At 39.7% G+C, this 19,595-nt stretch overlaps 1 protein-coding gene across 1 annotated transcript in view; it reads right to left on the reverse strand.

The window, feature by feature from the left end:
• Nucleotides 1-11,640: 11,640 nt before the first annotated feature.
• The window catches only part of erbb2 (erb-b2 receptor tyrosine kinase 2), a 31,401-nt gene continuing 23,446 nt past the window's right edge, over nt 11,641-19,595 (reverse strand). Inside the window, exons 13-27 of the mRNA XM_037691423.1 lie at nt 18,952-19,081; nt 17,012-17,102; nt 16,311-16,465; nt 16,191-16,238; nt 15,938-16,076; nt 15,732-15,854; nt 15,554-15,652; nt 14,448-14,633; nt 14,198-14,353; nt 14,049-14,124; nt 13,821-13,967; nt 13,546-13,643; nt 13,262-13,450; nt 12,342-12,720; nt 11,641-12,262 (exon numbers count right to left, since the gene is read on the reverse strand). Coding sequence (XP_037547351.1) covers nt 11,910-12,262; nt 12,342-12,720; nt 13,262-13,450; nt 13,546-13,643; nt 13,821-13,967; nt 14,049-14,124; nt 14,198-14,353; nt 14,448-14,633; nt 15,554-15,652; nt 15,732-15,854; nt 15,938-16,076; nt 16,191-16,238; nt 16,311-16,465; nt 17,012-17,102; nt 18,952-19,081 — 2,369 coding nt within the window. The 3' untranslated portion in view covers nt 11,641-11,909. The remainder of the gene's footprint in view (nt 12,263-12,341; nt 12,721-13,261; nt 13,451-13,545; nt 13,644-13,820; nt 13,968-14,048; nt 14,125-14,197; nt 14,354-14,447; nt 14,634-15,553; nt 15,653-15,731; nt 15,855-15,937; nt 16,077-16,190; nt 16,239-16,310; nt 16,466-17,011; nt 17,103-18,951; nt 19,082-19,595) is intronic.

The raw sequence follows: 19,595 nt of genomic DNA on the forward strand, positions 1-19,595 counted from the left end.
ATATATACACTGTACATATATATACTTTAAAAAAAACTTAAATACACAGTATTCGTTAACTTTTATGGATAAACTGTAATTAGGCTGCATAGAAAAAAAATTAACACTGAACCAGAAAAATTGGCATTTCCTGCAAAAATGCAGTGCAACACTTATTGCTGAATGATTTTGCTGAAAGCTGCTAAATAAGCTAAAAATAAAGCTGTGCATCTTCAATCACTGAGCTGTCACTGCTTGTACTGTATAACATGAAAAGTTTAAAATGTAGCCAAAAACAGATTTGCTAAAATGCTTTCAAAAAGCTGGAAAATGTTAGCTATAAGCTACAAGTAGTGAAATGCTATAGCAAAAAGAAGGAAAAGAAAAAAGTAGCAAAAATGGAGAAATCAGCTGAAATTCGCTAAGACAAACAATCTGAAAAGTAGCTTTAAAAGACAGAAAAAAGCTTAAATTAGCAGAAGCAGAAAGATCTCGCTTTTTTTCCAGTTAGGCTGAAAGAAACGGAAATAACACAAAAAGCTGAAATTGGCAACAAAAACAATACTGAAAAAGCAGAAAGTGCTTAAATTAATTGAATCAAGCAGAAAGAGCACAACTGGTGAATTGGACTGAAAGAAGCTGAAAAGATCACAAAAAAGGCAGAATTTGCTTTAACAGCTAAAATTAGCAGAAAACAGCTAATGTAGCTGAAAAGGGGAGAAAAAGTTGAAACTGGCAGACGATAGAAGCACAAAAATAGAAAAAATATTACATTATCTGAAAGTACCTGAAGACAGCTAAAATTGGCATAAAGTGAATCAATGAATATATATATATTTTAAAGCGGAACCAGAACAAAATGTGAAATGATCAGTAAATGGTTGTGAACAGATCAAAGAATATGAAGGATCTGATGTGAGCTCACTTTTCACTGAGATAAATATTTTATAAAGTCGCACCAATGCCAAAGTCATAGGAGTGTCTTGAACGAGCTGAACATTTTATATATGAATTGTTGATATAGCACAAAAATTGCAGAATGAGTTGTTTCCATAACGGTGCACAAGAAAGATAGCATGAGAAAGAGAAACAGGAAAACAATAGTGTGAATGCTGAACAATCATTCAGTTAAACAGAAAGTGATGCACTTTAAAGTATTAAACAAAGCATGCAGCAGTTCAGTTTTTTGCTAGACAATATAAAAAGTTCAAGGTTTATCTTCATTTTACATCTATTGCAAAAAAAAAACCCAACTAAATCTCTGTTGTGTTTACTTAGTTTTAAGTTTTGAGTAAAGACAAACTTTGGAGCTATTCAGAGCATTTCCTCTGCAGAGACCAGAATCTGGGTCAGCTGAGTTCTTCTTGGGGTCAGGACCTTCATGAACAGAATGACCTCCAACAACTTTGTTGAAATGGTTTCTGAATTGTTTTACGCGTCGTTTCTGTCAAATGTGCCTCGAACTCTGGATTGCAGGTGTAGCAAACAGCGATCCAGTCAGGCAGGGCTGAAGTCCACTGTTGCTCATCTCCCCCTCAGGCGTGCAGGCGAAGCATGGGGCCCTCGATGACCCGCGACATCTGCTGGATGTCCCAGATTAGAGTTTGGCGGTCGTCTGCTAGATGGACAAGAAAAGAGGAGGTCAGATTCCTTTTATTTACTTTGAGAGAAATTAATGTTATTAAAGGAGTAACTCTCATGAATAAATTACTTTTTGAACCGTTTTATTTCACAAGACATGAAAGACGCATGAGAAACAGAAGGAAGGATTAAAAAAGTCAGGGATTAAATAGATTTTTTATGTGCCCCCCCTTCTGCTCACTGTTAGTCACTGCAGTTATGCTCAAACCGGATTATTGCTCTTATAGACATGAATCATATGATTTCAGTGCTTGCTGGTTGGCAGAAAACAAACGGTAAAGAAGGAATTAATCAGGTGCCGAACAAAACACAAAGAATAAATAAAACATGTTGCATAAAGACAGCGTTGTTTTGCAAAGATGTGATGATGAATTAATTATTTGAGGTGATAAATTTATATTTAATCCCAAATAAGTGCTTAAGGTACGATCAGGAAGTGAATTGTCCAGATGTTTTCTGTCTGGGCACGGCTACATATACATCGGCTACTCTGGACTCTGAAAGCACAAAAGTGGTTGAATACTTTTAGTTGGTTTTTTTTTTTTCTCTGGGAACGTGCAAGAGATGCTATAATTTGAGGTTGTTGAAGTACTTGCCTGTAGGCTTTGTACAAATTACAGAGATTTGGGGTGTGTGGTCAGCTTCATGTACTGAGCGCCCACTGCAGCCTTAAAGATGGGTACGTAAGTTATTTGTAAGAGCGAGTCATGTATAGATGGAGGTGATGCTGTTTTCTTCACTCCATGTGCTCCAGTACAGGCGAGGTGGAGGAGGCTACAAGTTATGGATTGTGGATGTGGTTTATCGTTTCGTGCTTATTCGTCAAGTTAACACTGACTGAACATAAACAGAAGTATAAAAACAAACATCAAAATATCTCTGTAGTAACATGTAGGCGTCACTTTTGTGATTTTCTGATGTTTCTGTGCCAAACAGCCTTCTTACAAAAAACATGTAGGTTTGTAACAAACCTTTACCGTGTGCACAACTGTCTGTTTTTACATTTATTAACATTGCTAACGTTCATTTGTCAGATTTTACCTAAATTCACACTCTACTTCAGTCATAGTTATAGAAATCCACTTGAGGGTGCACTGGTCATGTGACTTTGTGATTCACTGCAGCAACGGTGGTTATTGCCAAAACAGCCAAACATCTGCACTTGGTGTTTTGACTAAAAAACCCTGAGTAGTGCTATGTGAAAATGTCCATAATAAAAGTAAAATGTGTCTGATATAACAATAATTTAATATTGGAATTTATATAAAACTGTAAAAGGTCCAGAATGATGCAGTGGATATAGCAACAGGTGAGAAATGGGAAAATGTCATTGTGTCTCCATTAAGAAGTCAGCTGATATGATTTTATTTACCTCAGTGTGAATGTGATCCAACCAGAACTGAAGCTAATAATGTAAATGTTTAAAAGTAGCCTATAAAACTGATTTAATGGCTGTTAATGAGCTAGTAGTTAGTAGCTTCTGTGGCAGATATTGCTATGCTGTACAGGCTGTATCATGCTACAATTTAGTTCAGATTATTAAATAGTCCAAGCTGGTATTTCCTCCAGTAACAATCCATTACATGTTCTCTTTGCAGGATTTCTGAAAATGTTCTTTTTAATCTTAGGTATGGAGTAGACACTGATCAATGCAATTACATGCAGCTAGTAGAGCTTACATAAACACAATTTACATGTTAAAAAGGTGAGCTGCAAATTTATCAATTCGAATAAGTCATAATTATTCAACCAGCTAAAATGTCTTTAAATCACTAATAATAAATAATAAGTAATAAATAATAAGTAATAAATAATTACTGACTGACTTCAGGTCTAGTTTAGATCATTAGTTAGACCCAATATATGCCTCATTTACCATCTAACTGTTTTACATGGTTGTATGAAATTACCTTTAATTAAGATTTACATTATGGTTTTGTAAAGAGATTTTAAAAATGTTGACAGATCCAGTTAAGCTTACAGTTCATTAAACAGTTATTCTGTCGGCTGTGTGCATTTGCCCGATGTGGACGCCATCTTAGTTTCTCTACAATGTAACAAATAAAAACGATGTTTGGGACGGGCAGCCCCCCCTCCAGTGTTTTAGATAACTCTATGAATTTAATACAACGCTGGGGTCTTTTGAACACCTGTGGGGAAAATGACGCATCACAACGTGTGGTTGTAGTGTCGGGCTGCAATGTGTTATACCACTCTACAATGGCGCTGGTGATGCTAACGCATTATAACAACATACCATCCAGATCACAACGACGGTAAAGTGGTGGAAAAGTTTATAAAGGTTATTGAAACAGTAAAACAAGAGCGCGTGGTGCATGCATATATACGCACTCCCTCAACAGGTCATACGGTGACGACCCTTGGAGGAGGGGTACTGTGTGGATCTGTGTTATAACATTTATTTATCTTTTGTATTTATTTTTAAAATTTCTACAAAAATATCTCCAAGTTTTAGTTAAAAAGATTAGATTCCCAACTGCAGGGTTAACAACTACTCATTTTCAACTCACATTTACACCAAGCCAACCCTGAGTAGCTCGCTAGCACCAACAAAATAATGATGAAGACATGAGGTGATCTGAAAATACAACAAAGTAGTCCCTCGCTACTTTGCGGTTCGTTTTTTGCGGACTCGCTCTATTGCGGTATTTCAAAGTAAGATTGGACATGACACACAATTGGCTGATTGATGGATGCGCCGCATGATCGGCATGGATTTTTAATTTAAAATAAATTATAAATGACTTTGCATCTGTGTGCAGCCCACAGCTGAGGGAGAAGCTTCCTCCTGCAGCTGATCAGCTGATCTCCGCTTTGCAGCAGAAAAGTGGGCGTGGTCGAGCGTAGGCGTGGCCGAGTGCACTGGCAGGTGGTAGAGAGCTGAAATCATGACATTCTGTGCTCTTTTAGAGCGTATAGAGTTTAAAAATATAGTTTAGAATATTGCAAGAGTGTGGGAAGTGTTTAAAATGTGTGTGTGTATATATATATATATATATATATATATATATATATATATATATACATACCTAAAATATGGCTACAAATAATCAACATGAGACAAAAGACGCAACACAAAGAAGAGAACTGAAATACAGAAACGGCTCAATGGTGCTACATCATAAAAGGATTCAAAATGACAAAAATGAGAAGAAAGATGGTCAGAATCATCCAAAAGTTCTTCCTGGGCTGATATTTTGTTCTACCGTTTATTATTTAGTCATAACCTACATCAAAGTCCCATTCATTTTTGCTGTAATGTCATTATACAAGTAGTTTTTGTTCTCACCGATCTGTTGTCAAGTTAGAGCACAAACAGATTCATAGATGGATTGTGTTTTACTGTGTGGTGTGTGTGTGTGTTCTCATTTTCTTAAATATGACTTGCAAAACTGCATCTGGCTGCAAGTCCTACCTTTGATGGAAACATGAATCCAACCATCTGCAGCTCTTCCTTTAGACATTTGACATTTTGACAAATCTAGAGGGAGATCACGGTGCACCCCCCCCCTCACAAACTCATAAAAGGTAAGGTCTAAGTTTCTGTGGACCATTTCATTGGGAGGTTTAGAAATTTGTAGCGGAACAATACTCTGTACTCATTTTCACCTGTGGCTTTTTCAGCTTTACGTTTGCGTGCATAATTTGAACCTGAACCTGTTAGGACGTTAAACATCAAGCTCTTACAATGCTGCTTGAGATCCAGCTGCGTTACAGGTCCTTGTTGGGAAACTCCTCCACATCTGGATTTGTCTGGGAGCAGTTTGACTTCAGCACCTGCAGCAGTTTAGAGACGGGCGAGTATACTTGGGCTTGTTTTACATCGCTGTGCTTTTTGGTTGGGTTTCCTGCCGCTCTGGTGATCCTCTGGGAGATGATCAAGATGCACAGGAGAGGAACCGCCTTCACACCCAACGAGCTCTTCATCCTGAACATCACAATCATGGACGCGCTCTTCTTGGCCTTCCTTCCACCTGGTTTATTGAATCACTTCTTTCTTAAGATTTGGACGATCGAAGCGTTTTGGAACCTTGTTTATGCCTTGAACACGTGCGGGAGACCCTTCCTGATGGCTTGCATCTGTTTTGACTGCTACCTGGCTGTGGTTCATCCCATCTTTTACCACAAGAACAAAAGTCTGACCCCCAGAGCTGTGGTGGTGGCTGCTGTTTGGACTCTGACAGCTGCTAATGGAGTCACATTCTTCCTTTTTTACAAGTTGGCCTACAGCTTCTTCTCTTCTGTGACATTTTCAATTCCAATTGTAATAATTGGATTTTGTGATGGGGTAATAGTTTATACATTAGTGAAGTCTGACCCCGTGGGAAAACAAATTCACCCCCAGAAGCAAAGAGCCATTCAAACCCTCATCTACAGCCTGGCCATGACCGCCGTCTCCTACCTCCCTCCATTGATTTTATTTTCAGCCGGGAGGCCTCTCGCTGGCAGTTTCGACCTGTTCGTCTGCACTATTGTTTTTCCCATCAACATCACCTCCACTTTAGGCTCCATGATCATGCCTATCCTTTACTTATATAATGTTGGTAAGCTCAACCGAGTCAGGCTTGGAGGCTGCAAACACTAGTTTATCCAACTTCTCTGGAAAGATTTATGTGACTTTAACCTAATTGTAACTTTTGTATGCTCTAATTTCATGTCTGCCATTTGTAAACTGGAAACCAAACTTACAAAGTGTTTTGTTAACGCTAGGCTTGGATGATTTCTATGTAGCTAAATAACATTTAAAATGGAATTAATGTCCGTTTTTCCCCAAATTATAACTCAAGATAATGTAAAGAATAAAGTTGCTTTACTTTGCACTTGTCTTTACTGAACACTGATGATGAAAATATATCACAGTGGAAATGGAAAAAATAAAATAGTAAATGAAAACCTGTCTGCTTTGAAGTATTGATGATTTATTTTCAGAATATAAACAGGTTTTCCTTGAAGGAATGCATATCATATGGATCATATGCATCAATGTACACTCCTTTAACCCTTTTTGAATCTCAGCTCATTTTATAATGAGAAGGGACAGACGTATAACCATTTTAGTCAAACCTTGTAAACGATGTGCACAATTCCTAAATATTGTGAGATCTGTTAGTTCTTGAAACGCTGGTTGAGGATGACCGTTACTACCACGCCAAATTAATCAGACAGTTTTGCCTTAGCTAATGTCAAGTGGAAACAACAAATTATCGGTTACGATAAACCAAATGTTTTGAAACAAAAGCTCAGATCTTTAAAAGAAAAATGAACACAAATTGATTTGGTTAACACTGAAAAAAATGTTTAGATTCGTTATAAATCTAATATCACACCCCAATTTTCAGCCTCACAGATGTAGTTCATACTTTATAATTAAATTCTGAATCCCTGTGTGTTCTGGGTCCATCAGGTTTGTGGTAGTTTATTGTTAAGAAAATTCTACATTTCTGTTGTCTGGATCAAACTTACGAGATCCACTAATATTTGGAAAATACTTAGATTGGATCAATGATAACTTAGGAAGAATCGTAGAAGGCCAAACTTACACCCTTGTGGTGCGCCACATGTAATAATTACAACTCCAAAGTCTGTTGGAGTCATCCTCCCCACCATCACAGACATCTACACCTCTAGATACAGGAAGAGGGCCACCTGCATCATGAAAGACCCCACTCACCCAGCACACACACTTTTTGCCCCACTCCCCTCAGGCAGGAGGTTAAGGAGCATTAAGTGTAGAACCACTAGACTGAGGAACAGCTTCTACCCTGAGGCTGTTAGACTCATGAATCTCTCACTGTTAAAAATCACATCATGTTGCTGTTGATCTGTTTCATGTTCATGCGTGCTCATCTGTTCAAACTCATGTTCGTGCTGCTGTTCGGTGTATTGTTTTCATGCTATTAGTGCTTGGTGTATTTTTAGTTAATGTTTTTCTTAGTTCACATCTTAGATTTTATTAGTGTTTTTCTTGTACATTTTATTGTTGGGACACTGTGTTCACAATTCCGGTCCACCACCCACATGTGGTGGACCGACAAATAAAGAAACTCTGACTCTGAACATTGAAAGGCACAAAGAAAGATCTCACTTACAAAACACCCTATGAAGTACAATACAGGATAATTTTTTTTTTTTTTTTTTCATTTAGCCTTTATTTATCCAGGTTAGTCTCATTGAGCCACGAGAACTCATTTTCAAGAGAGACCTGTTTTTAGGGAGCACATGGTGGGGTTAAGGGCCTTGCTCATGGGCCCAGAGTGGGGCGAATGAGGGTGGGGGCAAGTGTGGATGTTTCACCTACCCCACCCACAATTTTGATGTTGTCGGGGCCGGGGCGTGAACCGGCGATCTTTGGATCACAAGCCCACCTCTCTAACCTCTGCGCCACCACTCCCAAAATGCATGATTTCCACAGATAAAGGAGAAATACTTTTTGCATCCCTTAACTAATTTAAATATTTTAAGGATGTTTTTTTTTTCCTATATGAATACTAATTTTCTGAATAGTCCTGGACTTCTTTAATAAATTAAATCTTCAATAAATTTACATGGGCCCTTTTAATGTACAATAACCAGTAAATGATGATGATCAGCTGATTTTCCAGAACAGTTTCACTCACCCAGGTCTGCAGGTAAACATATCTTATTTTCATGCTTCAACAACAAAGATAATTATAATTGTACACAATGTTTTGTAATAGGTACATCTAGTAATGTAATTTACCAGTTTGGAGACACGTCATGCAAAATAAAAACAGGGTGGATCGTTACATTGAAGTTATTTTGCAGATTGTATCAGTTCCATAAAATGTGAAAAAGACGACTTTTTAAAAAAGCATGGAGGTGTTTAAAAATGTAAACGGAAACAGCGTTTAAGTTTAAAAAATAATTTGAACCCTAAATGTAGGGTAAATGCATGATTTCCACAGAAAAGGAGAAATACTTTTTGCATCCCTTAACTAATATAAATATTTTTTATGTCAAAATGTTGTCAAGGAGTGACAGGTCTGGAAATCTGTTGAGCACTTTTAAATGTCAAAATCTCAAAAAGGCAGTGATATCTTCATGAGGAGGAAAATCAAAATAATGTAACAGGTCATATTTAGAGCTGTAGTTCCATGCTGCACCACTGGGTGGCGGAATTCACTTGTTGTGAATGATCACCTGCATTTAATAAGTGAAGAAACACCAACCAGCTTTAACATTTACACCAACATTCAATATAAAGAAAAGTTCAGCATAAATAACTTGTTTTTTTATTACAACAATTGAAGCTAAATTAATTTACCATTTTTTTTATTTTTAATATAAAGTTTTTGATAGGAAGTCAACATTTTTACAATTTTGCCCAACATCTGATATAAATGTATTTAACTCTCTGTTAGACCAATTATAATGAATGGTGTTTGAATTGTTTGATAAAAATAAACACTTTTTTTAAAAACATTTCATGGATTTTATCTCAATTCTCCAAACAGTAAAGCAATGAACATTAATGTGTTTTCATATTAGCTACCACATTGATTGATTTTACGTATATACATTTTAAACTTTTACGAAATGGGCCTCACTGCCCATACAAAAGGAAAGGCAGTGTGCAGAAACTCCCAATACACAGGCAGTTATTTAAACCCTGGCACAATCATAAAAAATATACATTCACAAAAAATACAAAAAATGTACATTTTCTTCAAAACATAACGCACATGTTTAACATTCTAAAACCTTCGGCCCATTTTTTTTCTTTAGATGCTTTTTTTGATTTTTGACAAACCTGTGTTCTGGTTTGGCACACTAAAAACTCACCAACACTTGTGTAGATGATAGAAGAGTTGGTTAAAAACAGCCACAGGCGTGTTTTTGACCTGCTTCTTGTTTTATAAAACCACTTGTTCAATCGGTCAACGTTTTAACTCTGAACCGACGCGTTTAAATCGAATCAGTGAGGTCAATAAACGCATGAATCGAAGGAGAAAACAGTTTTAAGGCAATTCGACCCTCAGTTGTGCAGGTTAGAGACACAATTCTATTATTTATTTAAAATATAAAACCTTTATAGTGTACAATTTATGATTGCATATCAGTTTTGTCTCAAACAATGAGACACCTGTGAGCCATGCTTAATTATTATTAAGGTTAAAAATATAAAGGAAGGATAAAAAACAGCAAATATTTTAAAGTAATAAAGATAACTACCGTTTCAATGACCGCATGGGGAAATATTGAAGTAATGAAGGAAAAAAATGCATTTTTAGACTGAAATAAGTATCCTATAGATTTAAAAAATCTAAATATTATTTAGTTTGTGAGAGTTTAAAGTATTTAAATAAAACCCATGACATTAAAAATATGAATTCAAGTAAAAATAATTTTTTTAAGGACTTCACGCACTAAAAACTGCATGATTAACAATCCAATTTGTAACCCAGTGAAGTTTTAAAACAGGGTTAGGTTCTTAGTTTTCTATTTAAAATTGGGTTAAAATGGCTATTTTGTCATGTTGGAGCTACTAAAATGTGATTTTAAAAGAACAAACTATATCGGGGTTATTAAATAAGTCGAGTTGGCGTTAGCTGGCTGCGATTAGCATCAGGAAGCTATCAACAACTAATAAGTTAGAAAACCAAACTCAATCTTTGGTGTAAACTAAAGCTACTAAAGCAATCTTCTTATGTAGTTTGTATCGTCTTTTCTTTCCCCTGTAAATCCTAAAGTCTGATTTGGTCAACTTCTGGTTGTTTTTAACACTGGGTCAAAAGTTGATCCATCATTTAGTCAAACCAACCGATGAGCCAACAGCTTTAACCCAGCAAATGAGATATCAAAATAAGCCCGCAGTTTTTAGTGTTAAAATATGGATTCAAGAAATTTATCTAAAAAAAAATTAGTAAAATTGTCACGATTGTGGCGTTTTTATACATTCAACAAACATGTCAGCACTACTGATTCCATTTAGTCAACGTTGAGACAATTCAGAGTGTAAAGTCAGCAGTTAAGTGTTTAGAGCTGAATCAAGAGCATCAGATTGTCTGATAAATCAAATTATTCCTGGGATTACAGCTCTCAGTGCAGACGGCTGATTCCCTCTCAGCCGTGTGAAGCTGTCCGCCTCAGGGACGTGCACGTTAGGAGGACACAGAGGACACGGGGTCAGACAAAGGCTGCATTGAATGGACTTCGGCCTCCTTCAGCCAAACGCCAGTTAGCATGAAAAACAAAGAATCAGCCTTCAAATGACGCTGTTGATTATTAACCGGGAAGGGAGCGAGTTCTCGATGAGTGGAATTTGAACCATGCATGGATTATGGAAACGGAGCAGAGCCGTGCGTTCGTCTCCTCAGAGTCACATTCAGCTGCGTTGTGCAGACAACTGCTGCAAAGTCCTCCTTTCTTGAAAAATATATATTAATCTAATAGCTTAAGGAGCGTTGCTGCTCAATGAAAAACCAACAAATGCAAACAGCTGTATGGGACAACACAAGCTTTGGAGGCAGACATTATTTTAATTCACTTCGCACGGTTTAAACGAGAGCGATTTTCCGTTGTTTTTTTAAAAACCGATGCCTCATTAATTACGTCCTAATGCCAAAAATGTCTGTTTTGTCGTCACTCGTACCTCACAAGTGATTTCTTGTAGCAGAAGCTGCAGCCACTAACAGACACATACATCAGTGTGGCACAAAGCTGCTGTCTTCTCCATACAGGATGCCTTTCTTTGGGGGAGCATGCCTAAAGGCCAGATGGGTTGCAGGGCCTTTTCAGTTCCAAACAAAATGGCTTTGAAAGTGCTGAAGACCCTCAATGAGTTTGGGAGAAAGCGAGCAGAATACTAAACATGATTTTCAATGCATATCATGGTGCACTTTGTCAAAGTGTTTTTTAGGGGTCTGTAGAAGCTGAGGGAATAAACAGCTGCTTTATACGACTGAAGAGATTAAACATGAAGGAAACGTCAGAACTCATCAATCCAGTCCGTTTGACTCGTACCCGGCCATCGTGAGCTTTTCACTATCGTGAACTCCTTCGCTTATCAAGTTATTTACAAAGACTGAGTACATTTTTTGGCACTAAAAAGTCAAGAATTGTTGAGGAGTGACAGGAAACCTGATGCCAGAGAGATCACATTAACGCTACGCTGTGTTGAGTCATTTTAATAAAAGGTTCGGGTGCTTTTCTGTTCAACATCAACGTCCCCGTGCAGACAAATGTTCGTCTTCCCTTTTGATTGTTTTCCTCTGAAGAATATAGTCTTTACTTCCCATTTCTGTTCCTCAACTATGTCCAGTCCATGTGTCCACCAGTCCGAGATACTCTGGATTTTCTGCAGTGGGAGTGACGAAACCGTTCACGTGCCTGCTAACTCCCCGGTCGTTCTCTAAAGCTGAAGGGACGTCCACTGCTGAAGCCCCGGAGGCAGCTTTGGCTACAAGGTCCAGGTAGTACGGGTTGTCAAAGGCAGAGGACGTGGAGTTCACAGATACCAGGTGACCTGGCTTGTCCATGCTGTGACCAGAGCTCAGACCATTGGGCACTCGTCTGTCTGCTTTAGAGCCTTTACGTGGAAGAGTGGTGGGCCGCTCGGGGATTACAAACCTGAGATCCTGCATCTCCTGGTTAACGTACTCTGTAAGATCAGACAAGGCAGTAAAAGTCAGAAAACAATCCAAGATTTGCTTCCCTGTGTAATAATGACGTCCACTCACCTGGCATGGCTTGATGGTGGTTGTGGACATGACTCCGCCTGGGCAGAGAGTGATGAAGGGGAGGACGAGGGAAGTCCTCCACCCCGTCAGTTTCCAGGTCGCCCTGGCTCCCGATGGGATAAGTAGGGTCTTTGCAGTAGCGTCCAGGGCTGATCGGGGGCTGCGAGTGTCCATCTGGAACCGCATCCAGGAAGACGGAGTCGGACTGGGCTCCTGTTGAGACGCTGCGATCCAACAACGGAGGCCACACGCCGTTAGCTACGCCTGCTCCATGTGGTGCGGTGGGATACTGACCACGACCAAGAGTACCCTGAGAGGAGTACATGGTCCGAGGGCCAGCAGGGATGGAGGGCTCCAGGTCCAAGCTCTGATCTCTGCTCTGCTGGGGAGAAAGCACATTTTACAGTCCGAGATAAAGACGGCACCAGTGTTAGAAACAGTTTAGAGCTGCTGTCTTGTGTTGTGTTGGCAGACCTGTTGGAGCATGACATGTGTGATGGGAATGACTTTCCGCTACTACCACACCAAATGTTGCTTCATATTTGCAAAACTGACTGAGTGGCAGACATTTTATTGTTTTCTACGGTCAGCTAGCTGTGGTTGCCAACTTGGATTGGACTGGCTCCGAAAGTTAATCAGTTATTTCCAGATTATTCCCAGAAAGTCTCATTAAAACCTGTCCAGCGGTTTATGAGATATTTTGCTAAGTCTACAAAACAAACAGGCAAAAACATTGTCCTTTCAGGTGCACAGTAGGTGGGAAATAACTAGGTACAGTCATTATATTCATGTTATTGATTTAAAATCAGAACCTTTTTATATCAGAAAACATTATAGCTGTATTATCGTGGTATGATGCGGCACGGCCGTCGTCGCTGAGTTCAATGAAAGAAACAAAACCAACGTTCTGATTCACTGACCCTGTACGACTGGTGCCTGGATGGCCCGTTGGCCTGGGGCTCCTCTCCGTTAGCTCTGGCGAAGAGGTTCGGTTGGGGAACCAGGTACTCCTCAGCATCCATTATTTCTCCCATATTGTCCCCCTCTTCCAGAAGCATCCGGTAAAACCTGCTGTCCACCGGGCTGCAAGTGCTCATCTGCTCGTCGTTCTGGAGTAAACCAGAAACACAGCAACAACACACGAGGTTTATTTACAAGGTCAGCTTTAACACAACAGAACAGCAGCAAGAATGTCAAGAATTACCTTAATGACTAAAAATCGAGACGGATCTCTTGCCATGAGACTAAAGTCCTGAACCAGATCTTTGAACTTGGGCCTGCTCTCTGGATCAATCATCCAACCTGCAACACAAACACGAACAGACGCCATTATTATCCAGGATAACACAAAGTGAGAAATAATAAAAACAGGAAATTGTTTTTCTCGCCAGATTTATGTGTTTGCACATTTAAAACAAGTGTATAAATAAGTTAGTTAAAACTTGGGCATAAATTAAAAACCCGTGCTGCTGTACTGACATTTCACCATAATCATGTAGACGTCGATGGTGCAGATTGGGGGCTGTGGGAGCCGCTCTCCTCCTTCCAAAACATTTGGGATGTCCCGTGCTGGGATCGTGTTGTAGGGCTTGGAGCCAAACGTCATCAGCTCCCAAACGGTCACTCCTGAGAGAGAACAACAGCACAGTTTGTTTCATTATCAACATCCGTGGAGCATCAGTCAGCTCTGCGCTGACAGACACTGACCATAACTCCAGACGTCACTCTGATGAGTGAACCTCCGGTGCAGAATGGACTCCAAAGCCATCCATTTTATCGGCACCTGGAAATACAGAAACGCTGGTTAAACACACCGTGCAGCCGGTAGAACGGACTCGACAGATTCGTCGTCTTACCTTCCCTCCATCAGCGTGATACTCCGTCTCATCTATGTCCAGCAAACGGGCCAGACCGAAGTCTGTGATCTTCACATGGTTTGGATTCTTTACGAGAACGTTACGAGCAGCCAGATCTCTGTGGACCAAGCGAATGTCCTCCAAATAACTCATCCCCTACACACACACAGAGCTCCATCACACACACGTACAACTTCACACTGCACAAATGTTAAACCCTGCTGTGGAACAACAACAGACGTTTGTGTACCTTGGCAATCTGGACACACCAGTTGAGGAGGAACTGAGAACCAATGCGGTCCTTGTTCTCGCGGACGTAGTCGAGGAGGCAGCCGTACGGCATCAGCTGAGTGACCAGCTGCACCGTGGAGGTCAGACAGATACCCAGGAGGCGGCAGACGTACGGGCTGGTGACCCCTGCCATCACATAGGCCTCCTGAGAGCAGGCACCACAAAGGTGTTAATGAACTGTGATTCAGGTTGATGTCATCACTGTGTGAACGTAGAGTTTCTCGTTTTTTCTAACTTTGTGCTAATTCAGTCAATCATATCAAAACGCACAACTCGTTCAGGCGATGGCTGCTCTGACTTTAGTTATTATTATTAGTTTATTTGACATGGACAATGCACACAAGCATAGACCAGAACAAGTCTGTGACTGATGTGTTGCACAAAAAGTATATAGCTGTAACTAATTCACAACTCCAGTCCCTAGTTGGGCATTTCTATGCATTAAAATACCGTAAGTTCTGGACTACTGAGCGCACATGAATATAAGCCACGCACGCTGAATTTAAAAAGATGAACATTTTACATAAATAGGCCACACTTGCCTATAAGCTGCAGGTGTTCATGTTGTAACATGAGATATTTACACAAAAATATATATATTTTTAACTTTTAATTAAATACGTGCCGGTAACACGCACAAATACAGTAAATGTTTTTTTCTGAACAGTGTCTGTAACACAGCTGGTAAAAAAAATACAGTAGTGTACCATGAAATCATTGATCGCTACCCCCCCCCCCCCAAGAGAGATGTGTATTGGGCAGCTATGTGAGCACCAGGGTGTGACAAAGCTAAATGTTTTGGTGGCATGAAGCTCGTTAGCCCATCAAAAAAATAAAAAAATAAAACATAGTTTCATTCCACCTCATGTAATATGAATGACAATAAAGAAAAAAAATCCATAAATTAGCTGCTGTGTTCAAAGCGTGTGAAAAAAGTAGCAGCTTATAGTCCAGAAATTAGGGTACATACAATTTATCTATCAAATTACAGTAAGAATGCATACCGCACGTATTCCTGCATACATATTCATATAATCAACCTCCAAATTCTAAATGTGTACTCACATCAAGAATTTCTTTATTTGCTTTAGGTGAGGTGTTCTCTCTCAACACCTTAATGGCCACAGGTATTGTCACATGTTCTCCTTCAGGCGCCCACACCCCCTAAAACACAGACAGTTAACGTCAGTCTAAGCTTTTTAAAACGAGCACAAAGCTGCAGCTCTGCGTCTAGCTGTCACACCTTGTACACCGTGCCAAACGCTCCTGCGCCCAGCACTCGGTCTTTTTTCAGCTCCGTCTCTTTCAGGATGCGCATTTGAGCCTGATTGGGAGACGCACCGCTCGGGGTTAAAGGCTCCACCAGCTGGACACGAAGGAAGGAAGTCGTCAGGTAACCTTCAGATTAAACCGCGACTGTGGTGAAAACTCATCGATCTCAGCGCTCACCTCCTGCTCCTGCAGGTACCTCCTCACGGTCTCCTTCCTCCTCATCTTTTTCTGCCGCCTCAGATAAAAGACCAGCAGAGCCAGCAGGATGAAAAACAGCACGACTCCACCCACAGCAGCGGCGATGGTTGTACCGGGTCTGAACAGAAACGGTATCAGATAACTCCTGTGTCTTTGAATAAAAATGGAAAACTGCAGAAAACCTGAGCGGACAAACTCCAACAAACACTATTTAACAGCTGAACTTGCTCACCCAGTCGTGATATCAACGGGGCAGCCTCTCTCGTCCACTTCAGCGCAGCTTAAATAAAAATACACAGTATAAGTGGATTTAAGCTGCACTGTTTGTGAGAGTCTCACTGCCTTTACTCACGGTATAGTGCAGTTAGTGTTGCAGGGCAGACAGTGTCCTGTGGCATTGCTGTATTTCCACACAGCCTGACGATCCTTCAGCCCACCACTGGGACAGCGATCCACACACAACTCTCCGTCCTGATTATTTTGACACTCCACGCAATCTTTTGCACTCTGAAAAGAGAGAAATAAAAATAAATAAATAAACATCAAGAGCTGTACATAACATCCCACAGTGCTACAAATAGCAAGCTATTTGCACTGGCTATCTTTGTTTTTTTTTTTGTTATTCTCGACGCAGCATAACTCATAAAACTGGTTTCAATCCTTCACAATAAGAGTCTCACACCCATATACTGAGTTCTGAATTCTGAATACTCTAAAAAGTCCAGGTGCCGTATTTGTTTCACTGAGTAACAATAACATAAGTTATTTTCATAAGCTTCAGATGTTTAGAGTTTTGGAGGGTAAAACTCAAGAGTATGGATTTGAGACTTTTATTGTGAAGGTTCAAAACAAGTTCTATGAGTTCTGTTGCTGCAGGACTAATAAACCCAGCCTTGGACTGGTTCAGCAAAAAATAAAAGTGCATGCTAGTTTGTAGTTAACCCTGTGAGAATGCACCCATAGCTCTAAAAAACAACAAATGAAACAAACAGGTTGAGGAGCACAGTGGCGTTCACTTCAGAGTACACATGCTGATATGCCTGCATGTCTCACCTGGCCGTGGCAGGAAGCAGAGCCGTTGACAGGCCGACACTCTTTATGACAAGCAATACACAAAGATCCATTCTTGTACTCACGCCTAGCCCTGCAACACAAACATAATGTGAGTCTAACAGCCAACAGTTTGACATCTGTCAGATACTTTCATCTGAAGTCACGAGGCGTCCGCTGCTAATAACCTGCGGAGCTGCACAGGATGTTGTCAGTATATTTGTGGAGATGTAAATTTAACATTTTTTAATTTTCAAAAATTAAAAATGCTAGTATTCAAAGAGTTACGATGAAAATTTCACACTATGGACCCAAACTTTATTTGACACTTGTAATTTGATTTATACGAAACAAAGACAAAACTAAGCGTTGTATGACTGAGTGCAAGACAACGAGTCATGCAACTCTATAACAAAGAGTTATCGATATTGGGTTAGCAAAATAAGGTGCTTGGTGGTTTAAAAATGGTCAAAATGTTTCAGTGCATGAAGGTAGAAGGTGCGACTTCTGACATCCTACATGTAGCCTGTAGCGTCCCGCAAGGATCAGTTCTGGGGCCACACTCGTTTCATTTACATTTGATCAAGAAGTCAGAATTCACTTTACGCTGACAATACTGTCATGTACTCTACTGCATCTTATGAAACATTTTATTAGCTCCAACAATCTTGCAATGCTGTTCAGCAAACTTTACTACAAAGTAGTGTTGAATGCCGAGAGCAAAACTAACGTTCTCCGATTCGACATCAAAGTTCTTGAATTTTCCACCTGTTCTTCACTGACATTCACTAAATAATCTGATTAAAAATTTCCTTTCATTTAGGTCTGACTTTCCATGAAGTGAAACTCAATATCTTGATTTAGAATGAAGCCTTTATTTTTAGGCTAAAACAGATTTGTATCTTGTATTTGGTACAGATTTGTATCTTTATGTCTCATGCCCTTGATGCAGTCTACCGTGGTGCATGGAAGTACAACACAAACCTTGAAACTTTGACTCTTATGTTCTATTCTCATGTTGGATTATCTGCTTTATCTTTCTTCTTTGGACTAAAACATTGATTTATTTTTATTTACAGAGCTATTCTTGGCTTTCTTCTATCTCGTTTACAAATCTAAGCACAAAACGTTCTGCATTCAATAAGGAAATCTGTTTCTTTTGCTGTTTATATATAGGAGTTTTAACTAGGTTTGGGGAAAAATGCATTTTAAATGAACACACAAACCAGCTCAACTTGAATACTGACGAACTTATCTCTTCGAGTAAATTGAAACTAAGTTTATTCTTTCTAAATACAAACATCTGTATGTATTTTAAATTATTAAAAATATTGTTTGCAAAAGCTGATGCATGAACTTAATGGGTAAATCATTTAATATGATGTTGTTCACAGTGTTTGTAGATATAATCCTTTTAATGTTGTTTTTTGAGATGAGTAATCTTTTAATGCTGTCTGAGCTGCTGATCGTCTTGATCAGGACACTTTAATAAAATATTTTTCTCTCCTGGTCTAAAACATGAAGAAAAGATGGGAATTAAATCTGATGCATGTCTTTATATAATAATGAAATAAAGTGTTTTTTGAGTTTAGCTTCTTTATGAATGAGAACAGTCTGAAAACCAAACATTTAAAAACAGATCTACAGGTTTGCTTTGTCAACTTGGACACAAAACTCTTACACACAGTCCGACATTGCACCATGTCAGTGTCAGTCTTTATCCCCTGCCTGAGGGCACACTTCAAGAGAAAAGCTTTCAGATTGATTCACCGTGTTGTGACCAGTTCGACGGAACAAAAATCAATCTGTTGTCAGCTTTCCACATTGTTCATCTCATATTTGCGCTTCATGTTTAGATTTATCACAAACAGCATCATTTAAGGAGATTATCAACTGGCTTATTTATTAATTTACTGTAAACACACCCACAGGAACAGCCTTACCCCTGGTAGATGCTGCACTGCTCTACACACTCAGTGCCACGTTGGAAAGACTTGCAGGACATGCACTGGCCGGGCCCCGGACCCCAACAGCCCCCCTTACACAGGGAGTGACATACATGCCCCTCACTCTCTGAAAATACAAACAGAAACAAGAAAGATTAATGCATGCTCAAACTTTTGATTATTTTTATTAAGGGACCTGCATTTCATGAATTGCACTGTTTACCCTACCATTATACAAGCGAGGTGCCCTGCCTCGTCAACAGAACCGAGGGCCCCGCCTACTGAACTGAACCACCAGCGCATGCGCATGCGCGCGCACGCGCGCGCGCACACACACACACACACACACACACACACAGGCGTAATGCAATACAGGCACACTAGCTAAAAAGCTAAAGGTAGCGCTCATGCTGCCTGCTTCTTCCCTCACATGCTCGAAAACTGCCGGTACAAACAGCTCAACTCAGCTGAGGTGAGTTTCTGAACTAGAGAAGTTATTTCTAACCCAGGTCCGAAGCCCGGCCCAGCCCAACCAAAATTCGGGCAGGCTGGGCCGGTGTCGGGTTTTTGATTGCATCAGTGGGTCAGCCACGATCCAATTATATGGCAACATGGCTTGCTATACTTTCCAATTATATGGC

The sequence above is a fragment of the Nematolebias whitei genome, chromosome 17 (genome assembly GCF_014905685.2).
Source record: "Nematolebias whitei isolate Nwh7 chromosome 17, NemWhi1, whole genome shotgun sequence".
Taxonomy (NCBI): domain Eukaryota; kingdom Metazoa; phylum Chordata; class Actinopteri; order Cyprinodontiformes; family Rivulidae; genus Nematolebias; species Nematolebias whitei.